Source organism: Lissotriton vulgaris, chromosome 12 (genome assembly GCF_964263255.1).
Source record: "Lissotriton vulgaris chromosome 12, aLisVul1.2, whole genome shotgun sequence".
NCBI classification, from domain to species: domain Eukaryota; kingdom Metazoa; phylum Chordata; class Amphibia; order Caudata; family Salamandridae; genus Lissotriton; species Lissotriton vulgaris.
The window spans coordinates 471,613,661-471,627,880 of NC_141700.1; the positions used below are offsets into that span (position 1 = coordinate 471,613,661).

The 14,220-nt window shown below is 43.3% G+C and overlaps 1 protein-coding gene across 1 annotated transcript in view; it reads right to left on the minus strand.

Moving 5' to 3' along the window:
- The window catches only part of RIPOR1 (RHO family interacting cell polarization regulator 1), a 2,151,737-nt gene that overhangs the window by 1,316,691 nt on the left and 820,826 nt on the right, over positions 1-14,220 (minus strand). The window contains exons 7-8 of the mRNA XM_086945567.1: positions 6,938-6,981; positions 6,628-6,753 (exon numbers count right to left, since the gene is read on the minus strand). Coding sequence (XP_086801693.1) covers positions 6,628-6,753; positions 6,938-6,981 — 170 coding nt within the window. The remainder of the gene's footprint in view (positions 1-6,627; positions 6,754-6,937; positions 6,982-14,220) is intronic.

The window sequence follows — 14,220 nt, forward strand, 5'->3', positions numbered from 1 at the left end:
GGCTGATTTACACACCAGCATACCTGAAGTTTCCACATCACTGGAGACCCAACTGACCTGTGATGCGGAGGTAGGGGACAAGACCTGAGACACGCTCCTGCGACCTCTCCTGACATGCTCATTCCACAAGTGGTGCATCCCCATGCAGCACCCCTTTCAGTGGTGAGGCTGGTAGAGACAGTGTTGCTTGTTGGAGGGTTGGAGTGGGGTGTAAGGGCTAATGCATAAGTTAATATTATTATTTCCCTTGTTTCGGTTGTATCTGATTGACTTACCTACTGTTTGACTCTGATACTGCAATATGTAATTTACTGTGCAGGAAGCATACCCTCGTTTGTTGGACACTCATTAATGTTGTTGAACCCACCTTTGCTTGACTGAATGTATGAGCTCCACTTGATGCGGACAGGTACTTTGGGGAATGCACTAGGCTTGCGCAATCGACAGCTGTTGCCGCAGTTAGTTCTGATAAGATTGCTCATGTCATAACATTTTGTTTTGCTGTCAGTTGGCATTGTCTTTGTATAGTGTAAAATTTATTTGGCATCTTTATGCTTGTAAGTGAGCAAAAGCAAATGAAACAGAAAGCAATAAACAGATTTAAACATAAAAGTCAGAGAGGAGTGTTAGACATTTGCAAATACAGACAATAGTCAATAAGCGATGCACACAACTCAATTATGAGCTCCAAATCAATTTATAAAAATAACACATATCTTTATATATCTTTTGGCACCAGAATCAATATGATCAGGTAAGTACATTTTTCAATAAAAATAATTTTGCAATTAAATGTCGACACTTAGTGCTTTTTTCGGAATCTGTAATGTTATCCTGTGGGAGGAAAAACCAGTGCGGCTTTCAGGCACAGTACAATGAATTACGAGACCAATCTACCGAACTTATGGTGAGTCGAGGGCAAGGTCCAGGGTATACCAGCCAGACATCACCAGCGGCATTAGGGCTGCCGGGTGCAGTGGTGAAAAAAAGAGTTGGGTTTCCAATGGAAGTCAATCGGTATTTGTCTTCATAAAAAGAGGCTGCAAACTTTGACTAGGAGGCCAGTTGGGATGAACCAACAGGGGGGCTCAGGCCTCCCCATCCTCAGGGACACCTTTGGTCCTCTTCTACACGGGCCAGGGGCGACGGATGCAGAGGTTTTCTAAGGTGTCAGGTTTTTGTTATTACTTAGAGCAGTTACGTGGAGGGGGGTCCTGCGAACAGAGGCTGCAGGTGTCATTGAGGAATCCACAGTGGGAAAACCCAAGACGGGCTTTGAGTTTGGAGGGTCTGGGGATCACGTTGGCACTATTGTGCCTGCAGGATGCAGAGGGACAAGTCGGCTGTCCCACAGGAGTTCTCGGTTCCTGGGTAAGGTTCTGGTGGTTCTCCCAGGTTTTGCAGACACAGCAGCTGCAGGTCGGCTTTTGGTGCAATTGTCGAAGTCAGCAGGCAGGCCGGCAGGGTTGTTGCCAAGTCAGTTACTAGATCTTCTGCTCTTGCTCTTTGCGACTCTTCATGCCCGTCTTTTACTTTCAGGCCGGCAAGATCTGATTATCGGTTGCCGGGGCTCCCCTAAATACTGAATATAGTGACGTTAGCGGAGTGTAGGATAGTCACCAATGGGCCACTAGGGACTTACAGGAAGTACCAAAGGTATTGCCTATTGGGGTACAATGGTACAGTTTTTGTAAAAGAAATCTTTCACTGAGGAACTGGTTAGCATGGACCTAGTGCACTTCCAGTCAAAATCACATCAAATACCATACAAAAAAGAGGGGGTGACCATGTCAAAAAGTTGCACTTTTCTACACCCCCTCACCGGCCTAACCGAGCAGACCCACTGAGAAGTGAATAGAAGACCTCTCACACACCAACAATGGGAGGACTGATTCTATAGAGCACACCATGTGGCTCGCAGTACATTGAGTATTGAGACAGCAGATAAAATTGTCATACTGCTACTGGATGCCTGCCAGAAAACAGAAATGGCAGACAGAGTGTGCTATAAAGTGGGAGGGGGGGCGGTAGGAGGGTGGCACTGGTACTCTGGTGCACCCGCTATGGAAATGCCCCAAATTAGGTAGATTCTGGGGAAAGATCCTTGATTTATTTAATTTTTTTAATATCTTTATTAGTTTTTGGTTACATTGTTCCTCACAATCTCAGCTCTCTCCCACTTTGCAGTCTGCAGGGTAACACAGAATAGTTAACATACAAAAACAGCATTATATCTGGGGATTACAATCATACTGCATCTGTGCATAGGTTATTGTTTCACATTACGCTGGCCCAGGCATTACATGTCGCAACGTTCATTTCCTAAATACAGCATATTTCAGGCTATGCAACGGCATGGTCTATTGTTCAAATGTCACAGCATTGTTTCTAGTAAGCAGTTATAATTGCTAGTACCATGTTTCATCATTGTTGATTTTAAACAATATGATTATATACATTTTTCACGCCGTCAGAAGACGCTGTGGAAGTCTGTGTACAGTCGGTTAGAACCTCTTTGATAACACTCCGCTATAGTAGGGAGGATATAGGATGGAGATACACCTATAAGACATTTACTTTTCAATAATCGTCTTCTAACAATCTATTGAAATAGAGAAATGAAAATAAAAGAAAAAAGAAAAAAACAAAGGGGCTGTCATTGATTTAGAATCATAATATTCTTCGCTGGCTTGTGTGTAGGGCTGTGCGGTACGGTCTCCACAGTGGGGGAGTGTATAAGAACAAGGCTCTAGGATGTGAAGATGTCTGGGAGGCAGGGGAGCGTCAGTGAGCGGCCTGCTAGACAAGGAGGGGTATGTGATCTACTACCCCCGAGGACCGCTATGATACAGCCCCCGGCAGGCGGTAAGTCTCTCCCGCCAATGACACTTCTCCCGGAACTATGGCTGTGGACATGTGTGTTATGTGTTAACCTGATGCGTGTCCCCCGCATCGTCAGTGCTAGCACCACTAAGCGTGGAAAGTATATTATCCCAGTATTGCGCAATGGGGAATTTACGTAGCCCTGCCATTTCTTCCCTATGTAATGCTGTGCTCTCCGCTTGGACCCAGTTCACAAGAGATCGTTTCCAGCTGATCAGCGCTGGAGGGTCCGAATGTTTCCATCTTTTCGTAAGCAGGCGCTTCGCAACTATCAGCCCCAAATCCTTAAATCGTGACGTTACTTTGTTTTTCTTGGTTCTCGCGTAACCCCAGTATACAAACCTCCCAGGACAGCGGCAAGGCTGTGTCTGTGCAGAGCACTAGGGACGTGGTGACCTTGCGCCAATAATCTTTTAGGAGATAGCAAGACCACAACATATGCAGAAGATCGGCATCCGCCGGCCCGCAGCGTGGGCACACAGAGGAGGTAGTGTTAAAATATCTGTTCATTTTATCTGGGGAGAGATACGCCCTACGTAGGATAGAGGTTTGTATTAACTTGAATTTGGAATTTCTCTGTATATTTCTGGGGCTAGCCAAGATATTGTCCCACTCCTTGTCGGTCCAGGGTCGACCATGGTCGGTCTCCCAACGGGTACGGAGAGATGTCATCGGCTTCAATGTGTGTGCTAGTAGGTCCGTCACCAGCCAATGTACTATGTGCGACCCCGCCCCCATGACATACAGATACTGCTGGGGAAAGATCCTTGATAATACTAACTCTGTCTTCAAGGGAAGAGGAGTTGGCTTAACGGCTAGGGTGGTCAACCTCGAATCTGGGGAACTGTGTTTGAGTCTCGGCAGTGACGCTGAACATCCTGTGATTCTGGACAAATCACTTAATCTCCCTGTGCCTAACAAAAAAATGAATGTGTGTCCTCATGCAGCGTAACTGGTGCTATGTAAAGCGCTCTGATACCTGATTCGGGTCATGTTTGCGCTATATAAAACTGAAAAAAAAAAAAAAAGATGCAAGTTCCCTGCTTGCCTGCATTTCTGCTTATAGGGCTGACTAACTCCATCAACTATCCTCTGAAATCCCTAAGGGGCAAAACAAATGGTTTTAGCAAAAGGAGCAGCAGACCAGACAATCCTCTCTCTCTCTATGGCTCTAACAAGATCCCAGACTATGCAGATTGGCTTAATTGGATATGGAACCTCTTAGGCATGGAGCGACTGACGCCAACGGTGGAAGTCAAATTGGATGCCTATCAGAAACTGTGGGTCCTTTTATACAATTATTGTCACTAGAATTTAACGAGTTGTGTTGAAAGTTGGCCTACGGGTTGTAGGTGACATGGCTGTAGGTTTTTCCGTATGTGATCAAACTAATGAAACAGAAGTGATTCATACTAAAATGCCCATTTATATGGAGGCAGATGGAGGCTCCCTACACCCAATTTTCTTCTTATAGTAGCACTCACCAGTGCTATAAGAGGAACATTTGCTTTATAGCTGTGGCCGCAGATATGGGACATAGGGCCATATGTATCAAGGCCAAATGGGTTCGCAAACGCCAAAATTCGCAGAATTTCGGCGTTGTCGAATTCATTTTCGCTAAATGGTATGTATGAAAGAATTTGGGTGCAAAATAAGGAATTGCAAAATTTGTGATTCTTTATTTTGCGATTGCATTTAAGGAATCGCAAATTTTGCGATTCCTTGAATGCAATGTATTAAGCAAAAAAAATTCCAAAATGCCCTGAAGAAATCGCAAATTACCACCAACTTCTAGTTGGTGGTAAATTGCGTTTACCTTGAAAAATGCACATTTCAGCATTTTTCAAAGTGCCATGTGACGCACATACATGCCCTTAGGGCATGTATGTGCACCACATGTGCACCCATACTTATTTCAGGGGTGCAACAGGGTGTCCTTTGGACACCCCTGCACCCTTGAAATTATTCTCAATTTGCGATTAGCAAATTGAGAATCGCAAATTGAGAATAAATTCCCATTCCTTCCTATGGGCCAGGAGGCCCATAGAAATGAATGGGAAAGTATTCCTTAATTGCGAATTCGCAATTTGCGAATTCACAATTAAGGAATATCAAGAAATCGCTAAAAAATTGCGATTTTCTTGATACATACCAATTAGCGATTCTGAAATAGCGATTTCTTAAAAATCGCTATTACAGAATCGCTAATTGGTATCTTGATACATATGGCCCACAGTCAAGAGGGTGGTTTTTTGAGAAGCAGATTAAATTCCTTATTGAATTACACACATGCAGAGACAGATATAACAGACGTGGCCTACTATTTTAAGTATACAATGAGCTTAAGTACACTTTCAAATCTAAATTTATCTCTTGGCAACTTCTCAAGTGGGCCCAGAGCGTATCTTTATTGGGCAGCTGAATTCGGAGATAAGCTGTCAGGTTCAAAGTGCACAAGACTAGCAAGGAAACAAATTAAGACAAATAAGTGTTGTGATTGTCCTCGAGGTGAAGCAATTTACTGGCACGCTGTGCTAAAAAGGAACAAAAGAAAAACAAAAAAGGCAAAATGCTTGAATTCATCCCACTTACTCGGGCTGCAATAAAATCTAGTTTCTTTGCCTACTAAGAATGAAAATAAGGCTACTGCTCCACTTCAGACCTCTGCTCTGCACAACAAAACACAATGAATGACCAAAGTTTAAGGTACACAGCACTGCATCCTCCCCTGTAGCACCTCATATTAAAATCAATGGCGTACTGGGGTGGATAAATGCACATAAGGCTGCCCTCCATATTATCAACTAACCTAACTTTGGCTCTCTGGTGACTCCTGGCTTTATAGGCCTCATGTAATAAACCTAGTGAGGGCAACTCAAATATACAGCACTTGGTTTGGCTGCCCCTCTTCCCAGCAGTTACCCACGTTCATGCCCCTGATACTGATAAGACCGTAGCTATAAAGTAGAGACCATATTTTCAACGAAAGTTACATAGAAGCAGCACGGAGCAATTCACAAACTTTTTTTAGCAAGTGTAGGGTGAGTACATTATAATAAACAAAGGGGTTGGCAGAGGTGGGAGGTTGGATCATGGAGAGGTTGAAATACCTCAGATACACAAGGAAAGTTTTTTTGTTAATTAACAAGTAGTTAGCAGCCAATACACCACAACATGATCTTGATATAGGAAACTCAGAGACATGCAAGCTAAAATAAATCTGAGATCAAAGGCAGGTTGGGTAACAAAAACAATGTGGCAAGGGATAGATGCAATCGATAACCATTAACTGTGCTCGACTAAACAAGTGCAGTAATGATCTGTGAATAAATAAGGGTGGCTTTCCTCATATATACACCTCTCATCTCTTCACGTGGGCATCTGATCCATTTCAATACTATAAACTCAGTTTCTTAACCAGAAGAGTGCTCTTATCATCTATCTCACTAATCCTTCTGATAAGAGCAAGACTTACCTATTTTTTCAGGCCACAACCGCCCTCCACATCTTGAGTAGAAAATGTAGGGTTTTTTTCTGCTCGCCTTCTAAAGACTTCTGTCCTTTGGGAGCGGAGCAAGGTAACTGTCCAAGTTTATCAAGCCTTATACATAGTTTTGTGTTTTAAAGAAAATGTTATTTGTGTATACTTCATTCTCCTGAGAAATTATTAATTACTATTCTGGCTTAATTATCCCGTAGATTTCACCGAAAAAAGCATTTGTGCAGTATATGTTTATTTGGTACCTTGATTGACAGAAACTCTGTTATAAGAGGCTGGAAGTGCATTTCTTCACTGTCCCACACTTGCTTGCCATTTGTTTCAATGCGACCTTTCAGTTTCCACCGCTGACGACCATATTTCATGAAGATCTAAAAAGAGCAGGGAGAGAAGAAGGACTACTAACTATGGTAGCAGTTAAAGACCCAGTGTTCTGAGTAGAGACCACATCATTAAGGTGTACGAGATTAATGGGCTCTGCATTCACCATGTAGAGCCTATTGCTTCTTTAGAACTTTATCCAGTGAACTCTTTCTTTCCACTGTTGAAACTAACCTCATATTGGTCTCCAGCACATAGCCTGGCAAAACCAGCTAAACCTGCAAGAAAAAGAAAAGGGCACAATTAGAGCAGTATCTCTCCTTCGCACACTATGTAGCATCATTTCCCTACATATTTTACACCATTAGATCCACTTACATTTTACGCCATTGTAGTTGCCAAATAGTCCACCACTGTTTTACCCATGCTCGGCACCAGTTCATCTCCGGGCAATTATACAAACAAAAACAAAAAAAGGCGGGGGAGCTGAAGTCAGGGATATTAGTGATGATACACGCTTTCCAAAAATAAATTCAACAAGCATCAGGTGCCAGCCTTTTGGCCTTATCAATACTTTATTTTGTCTTGGCATAGGTTCTGCCAAACCTTATTGAAGTGAAAGCTGCAAGGCCTTCAATCTTTCAAAAAGCATAGGCTAATACGCCACCAGCCTAAACATAATAGGACACCAAGTGGCGCACATGTACAGAGCCCTGTGCCCCAAGACCTCTAAACTAAATAACAAAATTATAACCCATTGGGGAACAGTGGCGGGGAGAGAGCTCAGTGAGGAGGAAAGGGCCGACCTCTGGTCTTCCACATCGAGAAGGAGGTGACAACAACACTAGATCAGACAAAATTCTGGCTGATACACAAGGCCTACTGGACCCCAGCCCGCCTAGCCTCCATGTGTATCAGAGAAAACGACTCCTGCTGGAACTGCAATAAGCAGAAAGGGGATCTAGCACACCTCCTCTTCCACTGCACCAAGGTCGGGAAATTCTGGGACTCAATAAACACTCTAATCAACGACGTAACAGGCGCCACACTAACACTTGACTTTCACTATCTAGCACTGGGGTACACCGACCCCTCATAACATCCGAAAAAGACAGGGACCTGATTGACCTCCTGCTCACAGCGGCGGTCAAGACGGTATTGAACAACTGGAAAGACACAGCGAAAGCCACTTTTAAAGCCTGCTTCAACTGGGTCATATTCCTGCGAGGTGCCGACACCATAACAACCAATAGCCTACCGAACTAAGGGAAGAAAAGTGAAATGTGGCTCTCGCTGGACAACTACCTGTCCTCACACAAGCCACCCTGAATGTTAAGGGAACAACCGGGATGGTAGCCCAGAGCCCAGACAAGGCAGCACTACATAGACCACAGGGGCCACCTACTCTGTGACACACTGTGCCTCCTTTCTCTCTTTACACTCTATATCTCTACACGTGTCTCTCTACGCCACCAGGGGAGCGAAAAGACAATCGGACAGTCTGTAAGGGGGAATGGGGGAAGCCGAAAGGATTGATGAGAAGAAGACGCAAGCATGGAAATATGGACAAATAGCCGCAAGCCAATGCTTATCCCCCCCTCCCCCCCCCCCCCGGGGCATCTTTTCACAGTCTTTTCTCTTGTTTTTCAGTTATCTCCCATGTATATCCTCTGCACCATGCAAATATAATTTTTCAATACAAAATTACTGAAGTTAAAAAAAAGCATAGGCTAAGAGTAAAAATAGGTCTGTGGTCTCAAAAGGCACACACCGACATAGTAGTGCCTGGCTTTAAAAGGCAACACGTTGTGTATGGATATACTGCTCTTAGTGAATGGGCAGGATGGTGTCCCTCACAGTGAAGTTACCCAATGGCTAAAATGGGCTGACCCACTGCTTCATGCTGCAGGGGGCGGAGGAAAATGTGAATGCCACAATAGCTCACAAATGGATGAAGAGGGCTGGCTGAAAGAACCTATAAGTTTATTAATAGTCTGAAGAAGAGTGTGGTACCCATCTGCATGTAGATCCATGCTGCTTGTGCATGTCCAAGTATCGTGGATTCAGGTAAGAGTAGCAGGCTCTTGTGAGAGATAAAAGTTTAATACACTTGTGTGTGTTGGTGCGACCTGCTCATGAGTAATGCCCTGTCGCTTGAGGTTGTATGGGGGAATACACAATCAAACACAAAATTGAAGGTCAGTAGTACCCCATTGCTAGGAACCCTGGATTATGCAAAAGTGGGGAAGAGAAGAGTGTTGTCATGAGAAGATACATGGGAGAATTCCCCATGTGTGTGATGTGGGAGAAGAGAAGTACCATGTTTTAAGAAGAAGTAGCCCATATAGTGAAAATCTGGGGAATGTGACATGTACCATATACACTTGCGTATGTTTTGGTTCAAACTAGGGAAAAAGCAGTGCCCGGTTGCATGAGGAAGTAGTCCATGTGTGCGAAGGGGCAGAAGAGAAGTACTATGTCGCAAGAGGTTGCAAGGAGAAGTATCTGATGGAGTGAACATGTGGGCAATTTGACAAGTGCCATATAAACTTGTGCAATCTTAGGAAAGAGCGTGCCCTGTTGTCAGAGGGTGTATTTGGGATTACTCCATGGTATGTAAAGTTGGGGAAGAGTATTAAACCACTATGAGACTTTACATGGATGAGCACCCCCTGGTGAGCTAGGCTGGGGAAGAGTAGCACCCTGTTGTGGGAAACTGCATAGGATAGTACCCCATAGTGTGCTAAGGTGCATGGGCAAGTACTTCATAAGTCTTATGTGGGAGAATAGAAGCACCATATAGCGAAAGGTAGCAAAGTGAATTATCTATTTCAAAAAGGAGCTAAGAGGGAAAAAGAGAAAACCAGGGTTGCCCTCCACTCAAGGACCATCAATACCACAAAACCCTGTCTCTTAGACCAAAAATCTGTTGGTATTCTTTTTGCAGCAGAAAAGTCAACCATCAATTTCTACTGCCACACTGCCCATTCCACTAATATATTTGTCTCTGGGGTTATATAACCGCACCTCGTCCAATTTTCTTTAAAAAAAAACCTTTTGCAATCTTCAATTGACAGTAACACAGAACGGAAAAGTTGTCTGGACCAATAATTTGCACAGTACAACAACAAGGAAGAAAAAGTGAAAAAATGTGTGGAGAACAAAATGACCCCTCACGGGCGCACCACCATCGGGATAACTGGCAGGTACTCACCATAGGTAGTCATTTTGTTCACAAAAAGAAAAGTGTCCCAAACAAAGCAAAAAAGTGTAAAAAGTGCAGTGGAGCAGTAACTTTCACTCCACGTGTGACAATCAGTGATTAAAATCAACAGGCACACCTCTCTCACATTTTTATTCTTAATTATTAGGCGTGGTCTGTTGAATTAAAAAGGCTGGTAGCTAACTTTGCATACCATTACCCATTGCCAACATGTTTCTCTGCCTCAAAAGTTTCGGCAAGTTCGTCAGGGCTAGACACCTTTTCACCGCACCAATGTTGGACACCTTGTTCTTTATGACTGTCAAATTGAAAGAATAACAAAAACCAACACACTTACTAAAAACACCCACGGCACCACTTTCCAAATATACCTCACTTAATTATCATGCCCATGATAGTTACCCTCTGCCAGCTCACGTCGCTCATACCAGCTGTAGAGGGGAATAACTTTATCACAAACTCCTCAAGTGAGTCTTCTTTTTGATTGCCCCTGCGATTGTTTCATCAATCTGGAAGTCCCAAGTAAAAAAATGTTGTCACGCGTGGAGTGAAAGTTACTGCTCCACTGCACTTTTTACAATTTTTTGCTTTGTTTGGGACACTTTCTTTTTGTGAACAAAATGACTACCTATGATCAGAAAATGGCCCAATCTGGTGAGTACCTGCCAGTTACCCAGATGGTGGTGCGCCCATGAGGGGTCATTTTGTTCTCCACACATTTTTTCACTTTTTCTTCCTTCTTGTTGTACTGTGCAAATTATTGGTCCAGACAACTTTTCCGTTCTGTGTGACTGTCAATTGAAGATTGCAAAAGGTTTTTTTAAAAAGAAAATTGGACGAGGTGCGGTTATATACCCCCAGAGACAAATATATTAGTGGAATGGGCAGTGTAGCAGTGGAAATTGATGGTTGACTTTCCTGCTGCAAAAAGAATACCAACAGATTTTTCGTCTAAGAGACAGGGTTATGTGGTATTGATAGCAAAGTGAACTACCCAATGGAAGGAAAATGTGGGAAAGTGTAGTACCCTATGGTGTTGTTAAAGCCACACATGTTTGCCTGGGTGTGGGTAGCAGTTGCCTTTTTGTACAAATGAAAAGCTTTGCGAAGAGTGTGGAAAAAGAGGCAGAGTACTTTGAGATTGTCTTGTGGTGCATTTTATTTCGTTTGTATACGTCGGAGTCAGTCATTTTTGTACTTGAAAGGTAGCGTTTGATGTAGTTGTAGTGTGTTGTAAGTGAGTACTTCTTTACTTGCTGAAGTCGTCTGGTTTCAAGGTTGTTTGTAGGGCGTAGCTTGGTGAGTAATATGGGGGCTTCAGATTTCCCAAAAATTACACTGGCATATCTTGTTGACATATATTGTCTGAGAAGCAGTACATGTGGGGGGCTTGACCGCATCGCTGCTGCGGTGATTTTTGCGCTACGCGGATTTTTTGAAAAAGCCGCGTTAGATGACGAGCTCAGCTCGTCATCCGCACACGCCCCCTGTGGCTGATGACGAGCTGAGCTCGTCATCAGCATCGAAGGGGTTAAGGATCAGCAGAAAGAAGAGCAGTGCAGATTGTTAGCGGCACCTATACAAAATATTTTGTAAAAATAGCCAACATTTTCTAAGAACTGCATAACAAAGAGGAGAGAGTGTGTGTGTGTGTGTGTGTGTGTTTTATAGTGTGTGTGAATGTAACAATCCAAGGTGAAATCCTAGTCACCTCAACATACCCGACTGATAGCACCTGTTCCCAACCATGCACTACAGATTACAATTATTAGGGGGGTGAAATATCCCAAACACCACCCCTTCCAAAGCTACACAACTGGTCGAATGGCTCTAGTGTTTGGTTCTTGTATTACGTCAAACATGTTTAAGTATGTTCTACTGGGGCGATGTCAGCATTGTGTTCAGAATATGTCCCAACATTTTCTGGGGCAGTTTCCAGAGAGTGTGGTACTGTGTGCGAATTAAGTGCTTTCTTAGGCCTGGCACTTGGTCATATTGGTTTGGCCAGATAGTGTGACTTCGTGTAAGGCATGTTGGAGTGGCAGGCGGCACATCTGTGAGCTAGTGTGGGGAGCAGTGTATTGTGCTTGTGGAGATGTTTGTGTTGCTTGTGAGAGATGGAGAAGGTGTGAGAGTTTGTTGAGCTGCATAGTTTAGTTCTGTGAGGTGAATGTCTGGGCACATTGTGTATCAGTGTAGTCATGTTGACAGGTTTTGTGTTGGAGTCTGGTAAAGAAAGTTTGAGTTAAGATGATGTATAGTTAAACTTTCTGCTTTTGTTTTTTGGTGCCTCAATTGTGTAGACTTGAGGATGACGGGTAAACCATTTGTCAACGGAAACCGGAATAGCTGTTTTTTTCCCAGTGTAATTTGGCTATAATAAGTATGTGTAATTGTATAATACAGCTGTTATAGGAAACATATTAAATAAATCGGAATGGAATGGACTTTGAGTGAAGAGCAAATAACACTCCCTTATGTTTGGTCCTGCATGAAATTGCTCAATGTTATACTCATTTTGTTTAAAATTAATGTAAGGAAAAATCAAAGGTCCCCATCTAATAATTGAGCTTTACGCTTTCTGATTAAAGGTTAGTTAACGTGGCTAGCTAAGAGAAGGTAATCAAAGTCAATGCATTTTAGGAGGTCCACTGCAGGATAAATGAATAAATATGAATGAAATGATGAAATATATCATATAAAGCCATCAAATATCATTACATGAATCAGATATGTATTTGTGATTAGTCATGATCTTCCAGGGACGGCTTTAGGGAGGTGTGATGGGTACAGCCGCATCTGGTGCTGACCTGGGGGGGGGGGGGGGGGGGGGGGGGGCTGATGTGTGTAGAAATAACGTACGCGTTTAAAAGCACTTGCTGCAGAGTTCCTTGTGTGTCCACAGTTTTCAAGCACGAGTAAAAATGTCACGATAACTCTTGAGATTAATGGTCCTGCAGTAGAGAATTCAGACATTTGTCTAGTCGCAGTTTTGACTCATCATAAGGTAGTGCAGAGGGTTGATATGCTTGCAGCAAAGAACGTGCACTATGCCGATCACAGAACTGTATTTTATGTGGATAGCTCAGTGGGTTACCGCTTTTGTCACAGACATCCTTTAGTTACTTGCAGTTTATAAGTTACGATTCTGATATAGCACCGCGACATATGAGCTGTCAAATAGCTGCATGCAGACTGCTTAGGATAGGTTGGAACATTATGTTTTTTTCCCCACAGTCTTTAATCAGCCTAATGTTGCTAAAAAGAGTTCATTTGGATAGACATACATACCTATTAGTAAAGCCAACCCCTAACCACTGTGGTACTTTTTAAATCCTGAATGTGTGCTTCTTCAGACTAAACCCTCTTACAATATACTGCCCACTAGTATGGATGGCATGTGATTCTTACACCTTGCAACTCTCTTTGTCTTATCATCAATAGCCAATTCCAGGCAGGTGCTCCTGGCAGCAAAACAACAGCTAAACGAGCTTAGCCATCTCACGGGAAACCACACTTACATGTGGGAACCATTTACGTCTATGTTTTCAAATTCTTACTCATCCGTAGTCCAACACTTCCTGCCTAACAATCCAACAATTGCAGGGAAGGCTACGAGTGCTCAAAGGTCAACTCTGAAAAGTCTAAAAAAAAGTCATAAATAAATCACTGAGGCTTTTGAGGTTACGCCCGGGGGAGACGGATCTACTTCTGCAGCTTCGAAAGAGCAAGGCCGAACTTAGGAAACTTAAATGGGACATAAGAAATAAACGAGAAAACGAATTCTGGGCCAAACTCCACTACGACTGTAAAGGAAATAACAGTGCATATTTCTGGGCAATGATAAACAAACATCCTTTTTAGAACGTCACTTTAAGCAACATGCTCTAGGACTTAATAGTAGCAAGGATGACCAATCAGCACCCCAACTACAAACTGTGATGACCGATGAGGATGAGATTACCGAAACTGACGCCGTCATGATCAGGGAACAAATACGCAAAGGGAGGAAAGAAGGAGCACCAGGGCCAAACGGGATTCCACCAGCTCTTTTTAAACAAGACCCAGAATACTGGTGAGGAACCCTAGCTCCAATCTTCAGCTCTGTTAGACAGTCTGGGTGTTTGCCCGTATCATGGAAGGGCTCAGTCATCTCACCAATTTATAAAGCGGGGGACAAAACCCTACCAAAAAACTACTGTCTAATTGCACTGCTGGACGTAGAGGCAAAACATTTTGCGGGGAGCTGCAAGAATGGGCAACAGAGCAAAACATAATTCCCCCAAGTCAAACG